This window comes from Talpa europaea (genome assembly GCF_964194135.1).
Source record: "Talpa europaea genome assembly, chromosome: 15".
Taxonomy (NCBI): Eukaryota; Metazoa; Chordata; class Mammalia; order Eulipotyphla; family Talpidae; genus Talpa; species Talpa europaea.
In genome coordinates, this window is record NC_140083.1 from 51,470,387 (window position 1) to 51,491,447 (window position 21,061).

General features: G+C 45.8%; 1 protein-coding gene across 4 annotated transcripts in view; it reads left to right on the forward strand.

The window, feature by feature from the left end:
• Window positions 1-11,978: 11,978 nt before the first annotated feature.
• ITPR2 (inositol 1,4,5-trisphosphate receptor type 2) overlaps window positions 11,979-21,061 on the forward strand; it is a gene marked incomplete at both ends in the record, with an annotated part of 472,402 nt that continues 463,319 nt past the window's right edge. For all 4 annotated transcript variants that reach the window (XM_084254830.1, XM_084254833.1, XM_084254831.1 and 1 more), the window contains one exon: window positions 11,979-12,070. In XM_084254830.1, the coding sequence (XP_084110956.1) occupies window positions 11,979-12,070 (92 nt within the window). The remainder of the gene's footprint in view (window positions 12,071-21,061) is intronic.

Genomic DNA, 21,061 nt, shown 5'->3' on the forward strand with positions numbered 1-21,061 from the left:
CTTGTATGCATAAATAAATAAAATAAATCTTAAAAAAAGTCATGTTAAAAAACCTAACTTCATCGACCTGGGGTCTGGTGGACATCATGTGCTGGGTGTGGAGGTGCCAGGGGAAGAACATAGCACTGCTGTGGTGTTCTGAGTAGAAATGCTGTATCTTGCCTAATGATGAAAGCAGCCAAATTCAGGCATTTCCTATAAATAAATGGCCTGTATTCTTCAAAAAGTGTCAATGTGATTGAAGACAAATGGGTACAGGCCAAAGAAGATTGAAGAGACCTACCAGCTCAGTGCGATGCTTGATCCTGGACAGGATTTTGTGGGAGAGGAAACAGCTACAAGGGACACTGAACAACTGGCTGCACTGGAATAGGGACAGTGGGTTAAAGTTTAGGTCAGTGTTAAATTTTCTGACTTTGATATCTCCCTGTGGAAATAGAAGAGAATATCTGTGGTCTTAGAAAGACAAAATATAAGGTGGTAAATGGGGATGATGTGTGCAACTTATTCTCACCTGATTCTGAAAATAAATTGGGTGGATGTATGCAGAAGAAGACAGTAACAAAACAAACTAGTGAATTATAAAAATTACTGAATTTGAGTCAGTTATATATTCTTTTTTGCACTTTTCTGTGTTTGAGGTTATTTCAAAATAAAAATGAAAAAGGAATCACTTTCTCAGCAAGGCCTTCCCACTAGCCAAAATTGGTTTCAACCATCCCCCCTCCCGCTGTCCATATACAGAATTGCCTTCAGAAAGGACAGTAAGTTCCTTCCAAGACCTGCTAAATCAGAATCCAGGGAATGGGACCCCAAAGCTGTGCCAAAGCTCTCCAGATGCCTCTGTGTGTACGAAAGTTCCAGAATCTCTGGTTTAGACTTGCCAGGACACATGCTTGGAATAAAGGGCTGTTAGACTTGGGGGAAAGGTGGATGAGTGTCATGGAGGGGCACATGGGGTGTCAGAACAGTGGCTGAGGATGGTTATGAGATTCCAGAATGAGATTCCACTTCCTTGTTCTCCTTTATGCAACCACCATTTTCTCCTTACAGCGTGTATCTGGAGACCTTGAGAATGCAAGAATTTTTAGGCCGAGATTTCAAGACAGAAAATTATAAATGACTAATATCTATTTATTAGAGAATAAAATCCCAGATATCTGTAGTGAATATGCCTTGGTGGAGTTGGCCATGGTGGCCTAGTGAGGTAGTTGAGGGGAAAACACGTCCCTTTGTCTCCACGGAGGTTATTTGGAGGAAAACTTGTAAAGAGTGGCATTGTCCTTTAGAGGAGAAGCACAGTTCTGAATACTTATTTAGTCTGTCATATGTTGATCTGAGTACAGGAAAAGGAATTGGAAAGAGATAGAAATGTTGATGGAATATGAGGAACCAATGGGCAGTTTATATGCTCACTGTGTCTTAGTCGAATGCCCAAATCCAGCACTGGCTAGGTAATTTTCAGGGCCCAGTGCAAAATGAAAATGCAGGCAAGAGGGTTCTAGAGGATCTCATCCAAAAATGATGAAAAATTTCAAGATGGCACAAGCAAAACATCAAACCAACATGGAGCCTTTCTAAGCATGGGACTCTGCTACTGCATGGCTTGCTCCACCTTGAAGCAGACCCAGTGTGAATCAGTAGAAAGGAGGGAGGATTGGCTGTAACTCCACCCAGTGAGTGGTCTGCACGAGCCGTATGGTAGCGCTGAGGGGTGTTGAAGAAGGCAGGCTAGAGTTAGTTCTCCCACTTCAAAGAACTGTGACTGCTGAGGTCCCTCAGCGCTCCTGAAAATCTCACTCAGTACCCAAGAGTGAGCCAACATTTGACATCTACTTGACAGGAACCCTGCAACCAGCCAGTGTTGGCCAGAGAAGTAATCAAGGAAACTGACACTCCATACCCTCCTCTCAATGATTGATTCCTTTGCCTGCTTCATCTGTTGTGCAAGCATGCATGGGGCAGGTTCTCTACTGATTTGGGCAGATGAATAAAGGAGAGTTCTGGAGCTCTCAGTGGATTTTTCAGGCTTTAATGTTCTCTCAGGGAACCAGGTACACGGGTACACCAGGCAGGGATGCTGGCATGCAAAGAGGCAGGCATGGGCCAGGTAGGGACAACTGAGCCTCCCAGCACTCCACAAATCTTCACTCTTTCTCTGGGCTCTCTCTGGGGTTCTCTCATGGCTTCACCTCTTCTGTAGTCACTTGTCCTCTCGTCGCCATCCTGAGTGACGCTGCCCTGATAACCCTGGCCTCTACACTCAGGTGTGCACTCTTGCACATGCGTACATACCCCTACTCCAGGTGTCCACAAGCAGGCATGTGTGCCCCTCACCCACGCTCCCAAGTGCCTTCTGCATTAACATGATCAAGGCCACAGAGGCTAGTGGCGTAAAAATCCTGATTAACTCACGTACCCTACAAAATTTTCTTCCCTCTCCATTCCAACACCCAAGGAGCTCAAGTGGGAAAATGCATGGGTGGGAGTTAAGAAACTGACCACATCATTCCTTATGGTGGCCCCACTGATCGAAGGAGGCCTGGCAAGAAGAAGCCAAGGTTTTTAAGGGGGCTGGACTGGGTATGCAAATGCACATGCATGTATGTGTGTGAAATATTACGAAGGAGCAAAGCATATAATTTCACTATTGCTAAGGAGTGACTTGAGAACCTGTCTTTTATTTGTACCTCATGAAGCTGGTTGCTCCATAAAACAGTTACATATTAAAAATGATATTTATTACAGGGAGGAGGAGAGAGGGGGTATGTAGAGGGAAGGAATGGACACAGTACAGGTTTTCTGATCCAGCAGACTGGGTAAAGGAGGAGTCAGAGTCCTCAGTGGTTTTTGCAGGTGTTTTATTGGGGTTCACCAGGCATATGGCAGGCAGGGGTGCTGGGGGGCCGGGAGGCTGGCAGGCCTCCCAGCCCCCAGCAAATCCTCACTCTCTCTGGCGTTCTCTTTTGGCTTCTGCTGCTGCTGGCGTCCCCATGATGCCGCCCTTAAAAGCACAGTCTTAGCCCAGGTGAATCCCATCTACCAATGCCCACACCCTACTCGAGGTGCCCGCCATCAGGCATGCATTCAGGACAAGGATCCATCATCTATCCTGATGGCGGGAGGGCAGAAAAGCCTGACATTTTTCCTTACCCTACAGTCCACCCCCTCAGGGTTTTCTGCCATATAATCTACATATATATACAATTTTCTTAGCAAATGTAAACAATGCAGCCATGGCCCACAAAAGCAAATACATCACAATATAACAAAATACAACAGAACACAAATAAGTCCAGGCAGGGCCCCAACCTAGTGCAAAAGACAATTATTGGTACCAGCAGATGAGCCACCAAATCTGCTGCCAAAGGCACTGCTCACACGAGGGAGGGGAATCTCTCACAGCATCTACTGTAACACACCAAGAGCTGTCAGGCTTCCTGGCCTTCTCTGGCTGTAGTCTCGGCTACAAGCCACACACAGCATCCACCCCCAGGATGCACTCACTCTGGGATTGGCGATTCTACTCCGTTGAGGGTAATTGCCAACCCTCAGGGTTTCTGTCTGCAGTCGCTCCAACACTCGGCCTTCATGGCCACCCATGCGACTCACAGACCCCTGCACTCAGGCCAACCCACTGCACAAGCACATGGGTCGGGGATCCAAACTCTACATGAGGCTTGGGCTCCACCCCAAGCCACGTTCCCCACCCGTCCCCCAAGGACAGGTTCCTCAGCTCCTCACCCTCACTCGAGAAAGAGCAGGGCATCACCCACAGGTGATTTGACGAGACTCACAGGTCTTCAGCATACTCAGACTGCTTAACAGCCGCTCAGGGCTTCCCAAACTTAGCATCAGCACCAGCTTTTGCCTTCCCAGTTGGCTTTTCTCCTCTGCCTGGCTGCTGGGCATACACAGGCTGCTTTTGGCCATCAAGGACCACTGGCCACCCCCAGATTCTCAAAAAAAAAAAAAAAATAACCTGCCAAGGTCCTCCGCCTTCTGGCGGGATTGTCAGTCCAAGTTCACCAGTCCATCAGTCCAAGTCCATTAGGCCTCTTCCTGCCATCAGCACCGGCAGGCTCCAAATCCTGGTCCTCTCTTCCCGACGATTCTTGCTGCCTCAGGGGTCATTGGCTGGTCTGCTCGGGCGTCTCCTCCATGCGAGGTCTCGTCCCACAGCTCCTGGACCGAATCCACCTTCTGTGCCTCCATGGCGCCTCCAGTGTCGTCACAGGCAAACACTGTTACTCCTTAGTCCCTCCAGATCTTCGGAGGGCTCCAATACCCGTCTGCATGGATCATCTTGCCGACTTACGCCAATTGTAGAAGGCAGGAATAGACCACAGTGCAGGTTTTCTGATCCAGCAGACCGGGTAAAGGAGGAATCAGAGTCCTCAGTGGTTTTTGCAGGTCTTTTATTGGGGTTCACCAGGCATATGGCAGGCAGGGGTGCTGGGGGGCCGGGATGCTGGCAGGCCTCCCAGCCCCCAGCAAATCCTCACTCTCTCTCTGGGCTCTCTGGCATTCTCTGCTTTTGCTGCTTCTTCTCTGCTTCTCTCTCGGCTTCTCTTTCGGCTTCTGCTGCTGCTGGTGTCCCCGTGATGATGCCCTTAAAAAAAAAAAAAACCCACAGTCTTAGCCCAGGTGAATCCCATCTACCTATGCCCACACCCTACTCCAGGTGCTCACCATCAGGCATGCATTCAGGACAAGGATCCATCATCTATCCTGATGGCTGGAGGGCAGAAAAGCCTGACATTTTTCCTTACCCTACAGGGTGATTCATGAAAGATTCAGTTGATAGATAATAGATTATAAACGCTTTCATTCCAGTATTGATCTGATGACATCCACTGAGCACTGAATATATATTACCCTGCAAACATGTTTGATGGAAGATCTTCTTCCTGGAAACTTATTTTTAATATCGTCAATCCTTTAGGAGTAAACATTTCAGATATTACACTCTGCTGTATATATTACCTCCCTCCAGATATTTTTTGAGAAGAATGACTGTTGAAGCAATTCATAGTTTCAGCACAGGAGATGCTGGGTGGGATTTGGTGGAATTGGACTTCATGACATCTGCTGTTACCATCAGAAATATTCAAAAATTCTATATAAGTTATGTATTATTGTATTTACCTCTCAAATATTTATTGAAGCCTTCAAACTGTGATTTATGGGAAAAAATATATTTGGCCATTCAGATGACCAAAATCTATCTCATACATACTTGTCTCCAGGTGTCTCTTTTTATGTGAATGAGGAACCAACCATGTGGTTAGAGGGTCGAAACTTGCAGTCTCACCCCCTGACCTCTGAGGAGAGAGGTGCAGCTTGAGGTTGAACCAGTCATCAGTGACCAGTGAGTTAGTCAATCATGCTGGTATAAGGAAGCCTGCATAGAAGGCCCAAAAGGATGAGCTTCCATGTTGGGGAAACACAGTGCATTCAGGTGCCACTTTGCTCGACTCCAGTCTTCCTGAGGACAGAAGCACCTTTGTTCAGAACCCTGTCCTGCTTCCCTTTAGCTGGATGTTGATTCACGTCCTTTAGTGTCCTTGTAATAAACTGGTGATCCACTGAGGAAACAGGTTTCCTGCGTTATGTGAACTGTTCTAGCAAATTAATGGAAGCTGAGGAGGGGGTTGCGGGAACCTCTGATTTAGAGCCGGTTGGTCAGAGCACAGTGGCCACCTGGACCAGCAACAGGCATTGGGAATGGAGGGTGGCCTCTCAGGAGACTGAGTCCTTACCCTGTGCAACCTGAGTTGTCTCCAGCGAGACAGGATTGGAACTGAGCTGGAGCCTCAGACACCCTACAAATGTCCAAGATTAGCTGGTTGGTGTGGGGAAGTCTCCACATGCGCATAAGGGAACTGGGTCCAGGAACTCATGCAACTCCCTTAAGGGGTACTTCGGGGCCCTTGAGGATGAAACCTGACACCATCTTACTCTCAGCTGCTAAGACACCACAGAGATGGCAGGTAGGCCAGGTGGAAAGTGTGCAGAAGGAATGTGGGGTAAGGTAAAAGTATCAGGCTTTTCTGCCCTCCCACCATTAGGATAGATGAGGGAACCCTGCCGTCCCTAACGCATGCCTGATGGCGGGCACCTGGAGTCAGGTGTAGATGGAATTCACCTGGGCTAAGACTGGGCTTTTAAGGGCAGAGTCACAGGGACACCAGCAGGAGCAAAGAAGCCAAGAGAGAAGCAGAGTCATGAGAAGAGCAGAGAATGTGAAAGAAGGCCGGAGAACCCAAAGAGAAGACTTGCTGGGGCCTGGGAGGCCTGCTATGTACCTGGTAATCCCAATAAAAGCCTGAAAATCCACTGAGGGCTCCAGGACTCTTCCTTTACCCGGTCTGCTGGATCAGAAAACCTGCACTGTGTCTTCCTGCCACTACAGGGACCTTGAAATGGGTGTGCCCACCAGTTGGAAAGTGGGGCTCCCTCCCTGGGCTCTGAACCCTTCGATTCTGAGCTCTGGAGTACCCTGTTCAAGCTAATGGGCCGTGCCCACCAGAAGCCCGGAGATTCTTCCTGCTGTGAAACTGTGTTCTGGGTATCAGAGACCCCAGAATCCCATGAAACTCTCCTACCCATCTTCCCAAGTGTGGCCTGCACAACTAGTGTGTCCACACGGCCGAAGGAGTGGCCACGGGATGGCTACTGCCAGGGTGGGTGGATAAAAGAACTTTGAAACATGCTGACTCTCTGCTGCACCTCCCCCTGCAGTGACCCTTAGGGCTAATGGCTTGCGCCACGGTCCCTAGGTCCGGCTGGGCAACCAGCGCGCAGGCGGAGAACAGCAAAACCCCCTGACTTGCTGCACCTCCTCCTGCAGTGACCTCTAGGAATCCCTAGGTCCGGCTGGGCAACCAGCGCGCAGGAGGAGAACAGCAAAAAACCGCCTGAAGACATAGATAAGAAGAAAGCCTGTTGAAAGATAAGACCACCAGGAGCCACTACAGGAATGCTGTCCACAGGGAAACTTATCTCACCTTCTCTAGACCCACAAACTTTATTCTAATACAACTGTCTCTCTAAAATCTTTTCTCTTTCTCTGTTTAAAAGGTCATTGGTTTGCCGATTAAAAAAGAACATACGAAATCTAATAACTAGGCTGATTCAAATGAAACGTTACTAAACTCTGTGTATTAATAGAACTGCTAGCTTAATAATTTCTCTGTTGTATACTTAGCCTAGTTTGTATTAATCTAAATGATAAAAATATTACATTGTGAAAAGTAAAATTCACCCGTGTTAATTAATAGTAATAATGAGTAGTTAAAACAAAAAGTAATCATATAAAACAAAAAGAAAAATTAATAGCCTAACTACTTAGGAATGCGCCTGGGTCCAGATGTAAATCACTGCCCTGTCAATGATAAGCTAAACCTATAAGCAAGCTGATTTCTTCACTGATGTTCGCCATTCCTACGCTTTTAGAAAACATATATATACTGGTCACCAACTCAAATAAAATTACACTCAGATTTTCACTCTTGAAGTGTGTCTGTCATTTCTTTAACCGAATCCCTGACCACCCTGCGCAGTCTCTCAACCCTGAGACGACCTCATCGCTCACTGCTGTGCTGGTCCGCGGCAACTCTCTCTGCCCTCCCTTTAACAATCTGCACGCTTAAAATGTCACTTTTATGTTTTTTTTTTTAAAGATTTATTTTTTTATTTACACAATAGCTGGGGTACAGGCCAGAAGTGTGGGAGGGTGAGAGGACTCACCAGAGACAGAGTGGGGAGCAGAACAGGCAGACAGACTGAAAGCACTGCTGAGCGGAGCAGGGGGTGCGACAGGAAAGGTCTGCCACGCCATGTGGGAATCTCCCTAGCCGGCTGAGAGTCAAACCTGCACTGCAGAGGCTGCGGACAGCTTCACAGCTCTGTTCTCAACCCCCTACACCACTGCGGAGGCCTAATGTGCCACTTTTAATATTCAGATGGCATCATGAGGCTCTGATGACTCTAGCTGGGGACCCACTCATGTTAGGGCAGGGTTGCTTGGGAACCTGAGATGAGGTGACCTGCACCCTATGCAGCAGTGCAGCATGGTTACTCTGGGGGGCAGCAGGCTTCACAGCAGCTCCTAAGACTGCTCAGAGAGCTGCAGGAGGAGAGTTCTTCCCCTGCATTCAACATACATTTATTGATTGCCTACCATGTGCCAGGAACCAGTTTACAGCTGCAGAATGATGCAATAATGAAAACAAATTGTCCACCGTCACAGAACCTCTATTTTAGCGGGAGGAGACAGGACAAAAGCAAATAAATGTATAACATGCTGGAATTAAAAATGTAATAAGGAAAAAGCATAGGGAAGCAGGAGTACAAAAGGGGCTGGGCATTTCTACAGGGAGTGGAGGACGGGCTCTCTGAGAAGGTGAATCAGAGCAGAGAGCTGGAGGAGGAAGGAAGGAACTCTGCAGATGCATGCGGAAGCACAGTCCGGGTGGAGAGAGCAGTGGGTGCAGGCCCCTCTGCAGAGTGGGTGTGTCCTCTGTAAGGATGTGCAAGGAGGGCAGGTGGGCAGAATGACGAAGGTCAAAGAGGGGAGGTCAGAGAGGTGGCAGTGGTGGTGGTGATGGGCGGGCACAGACCAGCTGCTGCTCACACTGGCTGTGCAGAGGGGTACTGCTCCCTGCAGGGGCTGCTGCACACGTGTAGACACCTGCACAGCTGGGTGGCATCAGCTCAGGTGGCAGAGCATTGCAGAGCCTGGGTGGCCTTGGCAATGACACTAGATCTTAGTGATGGGAGGCCATGGCAGTCTTTGGAGCAAAAACTTGCTCTAACAGTCCCAGTCTGACTTGTGGTTGACATAAGGGGTAAAGCTGGAAGTAAGAAGACCCATGAGAACTTCTCTGGAGAGTGGCATCCAATCTAGTCCTCAGACTATTCTGGACACCCCACTGGGCGAAGCACTTGATGGCAGGCCTTTGAGTTTGTATCTGTTCATTAGCATAAACAAGCTCTGTGTGCAGTATGTTGTCTACACATAGTTTGCGCCTGGAGGAAACAAAGTGCCTTAGTGAATTTGACCAATGCATGCACCCATCTCTGGGATAAGAAGAACCTTCCTTCCCAGGGTGGTCATCTTGTCCCATCTTGAGGTTTTTTTTTTTTAAAGACTTTTTTTTTTTATTTATACAAGAGCTGTGGTGCAGGCAAGAGGCACAGGATGGTGAGAGAATTCACCAGAGATAGAACGGGGAGCAGAACATGCAGAAATACACTGAAATACACTGCTGAGGGGAGCAGCGGGCGAGACAGGAGAGGTCTGCCACTCCATGTGAGTATCTCCCTGGCCGGCCGGGATTCAAACCCGTGCTGCAGAGGCTGCGGACAGCTTCCTAGCACTGTGCTCAACCTGCTGCACCACGGGGGAGGCCCCCCATCTCGAGTTTTAATAGCTCATCTATCTAATGTCTTGGAGGCTCCCAGCAGTCACATCACTAGATGTTAGAAAGGAGGGCTTTGGTCAGAAAACAGGCATTTCTAAGCGGCTCAGGATGTTTTTTCTTTTTAATTCTATTAAACTTTATTTTCTGAGGTGTTTATTTCAGGCAATGTTGTTTATATTAAAGTTATACATTTAATATATAACTTCTTATATACTTAATATATATTTATATTTCAGTTTAATATTGCTTAGGATCTTTGGTATTTGAAATATATGAACTTTATTTTACTGGCCTCCAGTTCTTAGAGTATAATATGTGAAATAAGTACTGGAATACACTGGGATGTTACTTGTGTATTTAAATGACTCTTTAGTTTGGCACTGGAGGCCCTGTACCCCCAACACCTTCTCCCCCACTTCCAGCCTACCTCCCACTATCCCCATTCCCCAGGAGTGTATGTTTATCTGCTTCCTTTCCCAGAGCTTGATTTTGACTACTGTATTCCTCTGCTGATACCCCTTCTCTTACTTCTACCTGTAAGTTCAACACTGAACAGGCACGGCTGGTTAATGGACTATTGAAGCAAATTCATTTTCACTCTCTTTAAGTGTATCCAGGGGCTTTCTCTCCCCTTCCCCTTAGAAAACACAAAGCTGTCCCTCAGAGGTAACAAACGTACCCAATCACTTTGTGTATGTGTCTTCTAATCTGCTTTTTCACTTAACAATATATTGTGACCGTTTTCCCACACTAGTAAATATTGCACCAAATATTTTTTCCACCATCCCTTATACTCCTTTGACCCGTCCTCCTCCCTTGACCTCAGAAGCTCCTAAATAACTTTTCCAAGTCAGCTGCACGGCCAGGCCATGACTCGGTCCAGTTTATCTCCACACACGCAGGCTCTGCGCACGCATTTCCTGGATTCTGCGTCTACCATGCTCTTCTCTACTCTGCAAGGTTTCCAAACAGAATCATCCGAGTATTTCTCTTATTTTTCTTTCATACTCCTTTACGTGATTATTAGCCTCCACAAAGCTGTCTTTGGCCTGTAAGATGTCTGTGCAGAGCAAGTTTAAATCCAGGAGGGCTGCACCACGTGGTCACAGTCCTCTCCGCAGGCCAGGCGTTCGCGCTCAGGTCTGCAAACCCCGCTTTATGGGGGAGTAAGGGGTGGGGGGAGGGGCTCAGCAGGTCCCAGTTTTTGATGGGGTGGTCGTGATCTTAACAGGCGCCCAAACGTTGCGGGGAGGGGCTCCTTTAGTGACTTTCTACGACGAGGGTGACACAAGTCAAGGAGGAGCTGTGGGCACGTGGCCCGCCGGAGCTCTGAGTCCGCGCTGCTCAGTGGACGCACGGAGACGGCCTGGACACGGCCCGCGGGCGCTGGGGTGGGAGGTTCAGCCTCCTCAGCTGCGAAGGAAGCGCAGCAGGCGGGGCCTCCCGGGTTCGCAGGCGCTTGGCTGCCCGCATCGGCTACACAACCGCTGGCTCGGCCAAGGGACGTTCACCCCCAGGTGCTGCTGGTATCCACCTGGACATCTGCTGACGAGCCAAGTTTCACCAAAGCCAAGCCCCGAGACGAAGCCCAAAGCTACACTTTCGATCCTTTCCTCCCCAACTTCCCTCCCCCTCTCTTGATTTCATTTTCTTCCTTGTGTCTGTCTTTTATTTGCAGTTTTTCCCCTACTCGCGCACCCCTGCCGGTCTCCCTGGGTCGCCGAGCGGCCTGCCCTCCCCTGCGGCGGCTCCTCTTCCTTCCCAGGCGTCGCGCGCTCTCTCCACCCGGCCTGGCGCCCGCGCGCTCCTCGCCCTCCCTGCGCCTCCAGGCTCGGGGCAGACCTCGGCCCCGGCGTCCTCCGCTGCAGGGGGCGGGGGCCGCAGCCCCCCGAGCCGGGCTCCTCCGCGGCGCCCCCACCGCGCGCCAGCCGCGCCTCCAGCGCCGCCCCGCGTCCGCGCGCACGGCCACCTCGGCGGCTTCCCGGGTGGCCCGGCCCCCGCGGAGGCCCCGCCCCGGGCCCGCTCCGCCCCCGGCCGCCGCTCTGCGATTGGCTTCCGCCCCTGCCCCCCGGGCTCCTCGCCGCCCCGGCGCCCAATGAGCGCCGACACCTGGTCCAAAATTCCCCGGAGCGGACCCGGGACGCGGCGAGCACCAGCGCCCGGCGCGCGGCGTTGACTGCTGGCGGCGCGGAGCTGGGAGGGGACGCGGAGGCGGGAGCGCTGCAGGCAGGAGGAGGAGCAAAGGTGTTGGAGAGAAAACTTCGGAAAGGAACAGGAAACCTGCCGGGGGAGCAGCGGCGGCGGCTTCTCCAGGCGCCCAGGCCGCGCGCATCGCGGTGTCCACCGCTGCGGCTTCGCTCCCGGCGGGCTCCCCCGGCGCGGGGCCACTGCACGCCCCATCCCTCGGGGCCGGGGCCGCGCTCTCGCCGCACCCTCGCCGCTGCAGCCTGGCGCTCCATTGCACGTCTGCGGCGGCGGCTCCACGAATAGAGGACCGCCGGCTGGCGCGCAGCGAAGCGGAGGGACGTCTGCTTTGGAGCATGAAGCAGCATGTCTGATAAAATGTCCAGCTTCCTCTACATCGGGGACATCGTGTCCTTGTACGCAGAGGGCTCGGTCAACGGCTTCATCAGCACGCTGGGGTAAGCGGGGTCTGGGGGCGCTCGCGCTGGGTGTCCGCGGAACGCGCTGCGCCCGGGGGTGGCGGGGCCGCGCGCCCTGGTCTGAGCCCGCGGACAGCGCCGTGCGCTCTGCTCGCGCTCACGGGGCAGGAAGCTGCCCGGAGGAGCAAGACCTTCTCAGCAACTTCGTAATCTCACACTTAGAGGCGCATCTGAAAAGGAGGAAGTGATTCAAAGCCCGAGGCAGGCCCTGAGAAGAAGGCTTCGCGGGCTTCTCCAGGGGTGGTTTTCACTAAAGTGTTTTGCCTTAAAGGTAAAACAAGACACCTTTTACCCCATCTAGCTTGATCGGCCTTTCGGCCCCTGTCTCTCGGGGCTGGGCCTGTCAGAGCAGCCAGTAGAAGTGCGTGGACTTGTACATGAAATTCAAGTGTGGTGGTGAGCCAAAAGTGTGGCTTCGCTCTGCGGGAGCTCCACACTAGCTCCTCTTTGCTGAAGTAATTTCCTCATGGCCTTGCCACACTGGGCCTCACTCTGCCATTGGGGGCAGCTCAGGAACCTTGCCCACCAATAAGATCTCTTGGCCCATCCTGGGTTCTAGAACGCAGACCTGCTCTCTCCCTTTCCCTAGGGCCTGACCTCTTCTGGAACTCAGCCAGTTGCAGGGTTCTAGAGACTTAAATTGATTTATGAATGGGGGAAGTGTGTATGTAAACACAACAGTGTATAAGATTGTTACATAGGACTTCCTTGATTACTAGTATGTTCTCTGTCCTGATGGTGAATGCCAATTGGCACTTGTAATGCACACTCACTATATTTTGATGACCAGGTATTTGTGGTCCCTGCACTAACCCCAGTCTTGGAGATTTTGGGCTGCGGGAGCTGGTATCTCAGCTCCTGGCTGGTTGCTGTGTTCTGCTGTTAGGTGTCAGGGCGCTTGACTTCACATGCAGTGTCCCTGGACCGTGACAGCCAACCATGTGATAACGGACAGTGATTGCTTGGCAGGGGATGTGGAAGTCACCAATACTCCCCTAGCTTCTGTGATTTGTGCCTGACCCCGAATGAATGAAAGAAGGGAGGTAGACTTCATTTCTTTAAGATCTTTATTTTTTTTATCTTTATCTATTTACCTGTGAAACTGAAGCGTGGAAGTAAAAAGCAAGCAGGACAGGTGCTTAGGCAGTGTGTGAATTAAATCCTTAGTTACCTTTTGTTTTGGCGAGAAGTCACAGTAAGACTTCGGTTTTTGCCTTTCCCCCCAGAATTTTGCGAGGACCTCTGCATTTTTTCCTTCCTCTCCTTAGATTCTCTGGGTTTGTGAATGTGGTGGTTGGCCAGGAGGGGGTCCTATGTCAGAATACTAAGGGTCAGATCCCAACTTCTCCACTTGTGAAACTAATGACCCTGGGCAAGTTACATAATCCAGCGTCATCACTCCTTTGGGGACTGTGGGCAATACTTATTGCACTTATGGACACAAGAATAAAAACAAGTAGGAGCAGAGTCTAGTACCTGGACAATAGGGGGACAGGTTTCTGTTTCTATAGTGTCTTTTTCTGCAAAGGTAAATGTCTGGGTACCTGGACGTATCTGGGGCTCTAAGTGGTAAATCAGGAAATGACACCATAGTTGTGGACTCCCATCTGCTCATTTTAGAGATGGAGAAACTAAGGGGAAGAGAAATGAAGCCACTTACCCAGGGAACACAGGACACTAATGTCCAACACTGGAACTAGGGCCCTCTCTCCAGACTCCTAGTGGAGTGTGTGTTTCTCTGATTACACCTCATAATCTTTAAACCTTGAGAAAAATAAAACTGGCCCTCTAATTAGCATATCCATTTGTGTAAATATTTCTTTCTCATGTTCAGTGTCTCCTGCTGGTGTTTTGAAAGTTGAGTTTCCTTAGAATGTGTGCAGTATTACTTTTATGTTGACAGACTTTTGTTGTGATTAGTCTACAGAAGCTCTTTGCAGGTAGATTCAAAGGTGAGGAGGGAGCTTGAGAAATGCTGGTATTGGTGACACTTGGTGCTTTGATGGGATATTCTATTTCTTTAATCCGTGGACTCATATTGCCCTCAGAGTTTTAAGGATTTGTTAATCTGGGAGGAGCCTGTGTCGATGCCCTATGAAATGTTATGGGCTGAGTAGCACCAAGGACTTCCTAGCTTAGAATATAATCAGTGGATGTTTTATTTTGCAACTTGGGTTTCAGGACTATGAAAACTAAAGCAGCATGATAGTTACAGCTTTTCATTATATTGTTTTCTGGTAGTTATTCACTTTCTGAATGAAAGACAATGCCTACTTCTGAATGAATGTCCTTGCTCTTCTGATAGTTGGAAATCTGTTGTGCTGGGTCTGCTGAGTATCTTGGGACCTTGTTCATGTTCTTTATTCTCTTTGTGTCTGTTTGTCTCTTGGGAGACTGAGGAGAGTTTATTCTGTGTCCATCCTCCTGGAGTATTATTATAACCCTAAATGAAAAAGACATAAATGTTTGATTGTGACTCTTAAATTTCTTCAAAAGGTGTGTGCATTGTTCCATTGAATCAGTGAGCTGGATTGGAGATAAGGCATTAGACGTATGTAGCCAAAATAGCTTGTTCCCCGGTAACATTAAAAACTTGGAAGAGCTAAACCTCAGGCTTAAAATTTCTGATTTCTAGGTTAACTCTTTATCTTTTGACACTTGATAGCATGATGGTTTTTCAAATTCAGTTTAAGAAAATAGTTAATGCAAACTGAATTTACACAGCACTTCAAGGTAATTAATAGGCATCTGTCTGTAAATGAATGTCTGATTTTAATGTTCCCTGTGTAAGTAAACATGGGAATTTATATATTGTTATTATTTAGTTTTGGGGATTTTTTTTTTTTTTTGGCTCAAGGTCAATGAACTTTCCAGCTGAAAAAAATAATCAGTTTAATTGTATTAGAGATTAGTAGGTTTCTCTTCAGGACCTTCCACCTAGAAATGTGGGGGGAGTTTTTTAGGCTCTGTGACCCATGTTTTTAAGGTTTGATTTTTTAGTTTGTGACAAATGCTGATGCCCCATTTACAAAGATTTGCATTTCCCCCCTTTTCTCTAGTTTACTTTTAACTAGTATTACCTGATGTTTCTGACTCAAGTGCTAAAAACTAAGCAATAATATTATCTCAGGTAGTTGATCTGGTTTATATTTTCTAGCTTAGTTTTTCATGGAAAATTTTATATTAACTTAAGGAAAACTGCTTTAAATTTGATAGAATGAAGATGTTTTTAAACTATAGTCAATGTGAATATTTTTGCTATATTTTAAAGACTTTTTTGCTACTGTACATTTTTCATTATACTTTTTTTTTTTTAAAGAAAAGGGGGGATTTTGGGATAGGTTGTGCAATTTCAAAGTGTGGTATATTCTTTATGCTGAGATTTATTTCCCTGGCCGTTCTGTATTTATTTCCCTGGTATTCATGTATGAATCCTCTTATTTCTGGGCACATCACTGATCAGGTACCAGCAGTGGGAGTGAGCATAGCATAATTCCCAGGGTAGGAATAGTCAGAATAGAGGAATTGGGAAATCCTTTCCCCACGGTGGAGAGGTCAGTAAATGACGAGTGTGCCTATGTGTACATTTGTGTGTATGCATCTGTACAAGTATGTGTAAACAATCACTGCCTTGGCTGGAGGTTTAGTCTCAGGAGCTTCCACGAATCAGCCCCCACAAGTTGAGGTCTCAGAAAAGCACGATGCTGTCACAGGGGTTTCCCCGTCAGACTGACAAAAGGCTGGATCCCTCTTTTTACTTCCCACTTATTTTGTCCAGTTCAGTGAACTTGACCCTTTGCATGTTGCTCATCCTCCCTGAAGGTCAGGGGGAATGAAGGTGTCGACAAAGTTGATGATTCTGACTTGATCCTTGGATGAGCACAGCTTGTCCCCAGTTGTGCCTTAAAATCTCCCTTTCTGATCAACCTTTTTGATATTCTAGTGCTTGATTTGTTGTTATCTTTTCTTCTTTTACTTAATTGTGCTTTTTTTTTAATCAGAATTTAAAGAGTTTTTCCTTTATTAGGACTATTTCATCAATGGAGGGGCATAGGTGAAACTAGGGATATTTATAATCAACTTTTATTTTTGCATAATATGTGACTTATGTTTAGTATCTTGCAAATAGAACCCTTCCAAGGAACAGCCATTATTTCCTGCTTTATCTAGCTTTATTTTGGCTAAGCTATATACCAATGTGATCAAAACATCTAAAAATCACTAGACATTTGTGTATGTGTTCATTGGGGAGGAAGAAGGCAGTATAATCCTGAATATTGAATTACTTTGGACCGCCTGAGGCTTAGTAGTGTTCTCTTGTGGAACTTGTGATCAACCCCAGTACAAAGTTTCTAAATCACTGAACAGAAAGTATGGTTGAGGCTGAAAGGTCACCTGTCATTGCAATTCAGACCACTTTTGTGGAGAGCTCGGTGAGGCAAAAAGCATCCCTCCCTTAGTGTCCCTGATGCCTGACTTTGATGGAATAAGATTCAGTGGTTATTGCTTGGCCTCATTTGAGGTTTCCCAGAAGTTCTGGAGCTGTTCTGGTATAGATAATGTCAGTTGACCCGCAGACCAAAGACAGGGCACTATAGACTCACTCTAAAACCTGAATTCTAAAACTTGAATTCCACACATAGGGTGTGTCTTCATATATAAATGAAAGAAGAAGGACCAGTGGACTTTCATGACAAGTTTATAGCATGATAGTAGAATGAATTTTACTTCTTTTATTTTTCCCCATCAGAACTTGGGAAGGGATCACCAGGTTATGATTAGACAAGTGAAACTTGAGTCATCATTGATTCTTGCATTTATTTAAGGGGTAAAGCTCTTCCTTTAAAATGTATTGATGCCTTTTTTTGTGCTTCTTTCTACACTCCCCTACAGATTTCGATGGTATATTCCTTTAGAAAGTCATAATTCCAATTACAAATATATTTCTCTATGCATTTCTTTCTTTTTTTTTTTTTTAAAGATTGATTTATTTATGCATACAACAATGGGAGTACAGGCCAGAGGTGCAGGGGGTGAGAGGATTCACCAGAGACAGAGTGGGGAACAGAACAGACAGATTGTCTGAAATACACTGCTGAGGGGAGCAGCGGGAGAATCAGGAGAGGTCTGCTGCGCCATGTGGGTTGCTCCCTGGCTGGGGATCGAACTTCCTGCTACAGTGGCTGCGGTTAGCTTCATAGGTTGCGTCTTAACCCTGTGCACCACCAGGGAGGCCCTCTCTATACATTTCAAGTAAAATATCAATTCCTTTCGTAGGTAGGAAAGTTAACATGAAAATAATGCTTTGTGGATTCTTCAATGTCTCATAACTTCATCAGCAATATTTCTTTTAAAAAGCATCAATGAAGTAACAGTGAAGGAAACCCACAAACTGGGAAACTGCTTGTTGTAGAAATAGATGGTCATATTTTCACCGTAAAATTTTTTGTTCCTGGTTGTTATTTATTTTGTTTCTGGTTATTATTGGTATCTTAAAATATATTGTAGAAAAGTGTTTGGCCAGTAATTCTGAGCAATTATCAATGATCAATTTGATCGATGTGGTAAATATGTAGTCTGCTTTATGTTATTTTATTTAATCAGTTTATACATATAAGTGATATGTTCTTTAACATGGCTGTCTTGCACATTTTAGAAATCTCAGTATTTACTATGAAACTTTTATTGCCTGGGTCTTTTTCTATAGGCATGATTTGTGGGGGATTGGTGTGTGTATGATTGAAATCGATCAGTTAAGTGTTTTATTGATTATTTTTGAAATCGTTGTTTGCTCTCAACATTCAATAATTGGTTAACAGTAGTTATTTTGTAGTTTATATCAAATTTTATGCATAGTTTAAACCAAATTTTATAGTTTATACCAAAACAGACCCATAAATCTCTAAACCTGAATTAAGACTAGGTTAAATTATTAGATTATTCAGAAAAAAACTGTAATCAAAATTGGCACTGTGTCCACATCATGTATCATGTTCACATAACATCTCTGGTGGTGCAGTTTATGTCAGAGTTTGTGCTAGAACCATGAATTCATCCAGTGAGAGCCCCGATTATGTGTTGGGGATACAGTGTAGAGACACCAGGTATTAAACTGTTTTTAATGATTATCTCAAAAATCCTGCCTTCCTTGGAGGATTTGTAGTATGACCTGTGGCTCAGACCTGTGGGAGACAAAGGCATCTAGTACCTTCTTTGCTCAGTGTTGTCAATGCCACAAGATCAGGAATTGACACTTTTTTTTAATCCTTGTATGCTGAGCACCTTACACAATTCTTGATCTACAAGTTTAATAAATATTTGTGCAATCCATGTAGTTGTTATTAAGCCATGGAGATAAAACTGGTATTGAGGAACCACAAAATAAAGCAATTGTTTTGAAATGTTGTATGTGATGTGAAATGATGTCATAGGGAGTTAGAATTCTTTTGCTCCTGACTGGTGTGTACCTGGGAGGGCTTCTAGAAGGTGGTATTTAAGCTAAGCCATGAAGGGTCATTAGCCTGATACTGGTCTCAAATCTACCCTGTGATTTGATTATGTATTCTTGGTACATTTTTTGTTACCAAAAAATCTGTTACAATATTATTGTCCATTTTAATAGACCACATGAAGGAAATAATTTGATATTAAGATAAGCAAAGATAGAATAATGTAAGAACATATTTTATGTCTGTATGCCCAATGTGAAAGCTTTAAGTTTAGTTCAGACCCTGAGTTTATTTAGATAGCCTTTTAACCTTATCATGTAGCTGAGTTTACTCAGGCCTGAGATAATGAAGGCAGGGCTGTGAAGCCCAGGCCAGAATAAACTTGGAAATTATTTGGGGGAATTTATATGGTGTGACAAAGTTTGTTGGATATTATATTTTTACCTGTTTACCCCATCAGAAGTATTTCATAATTTTCCCATGAATCATAAATAATAGAATTTTAGAGATCCTTGGAAGCTTTGGCTTTTTAATCTAAAATAGTTCTAATTTTTGCCTTCTGCTTGCTTATAGCTATTCAACACACACATGCTCACACTTGATACAAAATGCTTTTCTGGTATGTATGGTGTCTACCAGGCCCTATTTTCCTTTTGCTGTTTTAGCAAGTGACAGAAGCATAGATTCCCATGAATACAGAAAAAGACATAGGAAGTGGACATAGCATAATCTATGTTCACATCTAAATTCTTGTAATTCATATATGTGTCATCAAGGTTTTATTTCTGGGGTGTTTGAATCACTGTTAAAATCTTCTCATAGGGCCTCCCCTGGTGGCGCAGGTGGTGAGCACTGTGAAGCTGTCCACAGTCTCTGCAGCTCTGGTTCAATCCTGGCCGTCTGGCAAGGGTCCCACATGGCACGGCAGACCTCTCCTGTTGTACCCGCTGCTCCCCTCAGCAGTGTATTTCGTCAGTCTGCCTGTTCTGTTCCACACTTTGTCTCTGGTGAATCCTCTCACCCTCCCGCGCATCTGGCCTGTACCTCTGTTCTTGTGTAAAATAAATAAGTAAATCTTAAAAAAAAAATCTTCTCATAGAAAGCTATGTACAAGAAAATATCTTCATGAAAATTACAAAATATTAGACTTTGTTTATATGTTAGATTCCTCAATAGAATTCTGGGAAAAAGCTAGGTTTTAAATTAATTCCTAGATGTCTTGTTCTCCAAGATCATGTAATGCGTAATTATGAAACAACCCTAAGAACAGACCTCGCTCCATCTATGTATCACCTTCCATTGAAAAGAGGATGATTCAAATTATGTAAAGACTGACATGGATCACCAGAAGTAAATATAAGAGCCCAAACCAACCAATCAACCAGCCACCAATCAACCAGCCACAAACCAACCAATCACAACCCAATAAAAACCAAAATTGGAGTAAAGAGTTGTTTATTCATTCTCCTCATGGCAAATCAAAGTTTATTATTTGTAAACCTTTCAGATAATTCAGTTCCAACTCATGTTCCAACTCGTATTTAGTTATATTCTTTGCAAGCCTTGTATTGAATTTTTTGGAACTCTTGAAAAAAAAACAGTAGGTTTCCCTTGCGATTCTAATTCTTAATCTGCTCTCTGAAGACCCAAAGGTTTAGAAAACTGGGGGTGCTGGTATATCACTTTGCCTATATGGATAAGGCTTCTGAATCGGAAACTGTTATATTAGAAGGAAGGTTTTTTGTTTGTCAGGAACTGGAACCATCTCTGACCAGCTTACGTAAATCCAGAAATTTATTACAAGGATACTGGAGGAGGTCCACGGCATTGAATGATGAGCTCAACAATTGAGCATTAACAAAGGCAGAAACTCAAGGCTCCTTTTGGGAATTACAGTAGCAGATCCTTTTTTGTGGGTCTTGCCATTTTGATAACCTGGATGCAGCAGTGCTTATATTCTGTGTATCCATGGAATGATAAGATTTAGTCCAACGTGGATTATTCACTTATGTTTGTGAATGCAAGCCACAATGACAAATCTGGTTATGGGGGAACCCTGTGAGAAGGGTTCCGATTTCTGCCTCCTCCTGGGGCAGTGTGGTGTGGGGAAAAAAGCAAGGAGGACTTAATGTGACTTACTAAGTGGTAAAATATATGAAGCACAAAATTTTCTGTCTTAACCATTTTGTAGTATAAATTTCACTGGAATTATGTACTTTCTCAATGTTGGTCAACCATCATCGTTTCTGGAATTATCTCATCATCCCAAAGAGAAACTGTACCCTATAGATAGTTAATTTCACCTGTTCTAGATGCCTCCTCTCAATGAAATCATGCAAGATTTGTGCCTGACTTATTTTACCTAGCTTAATGTTTTCAGGGATCATCCATATTATAGCAGGTGTTGGTACCCCTTTTTAATTGCTGAATAATATTCCATAGTGAGACTACAGTGCATTGTATTGATCCATTCCTCAGCTGATGGATTTTTGGGTGGTTCTTTTGGGCATATTATTAGTAG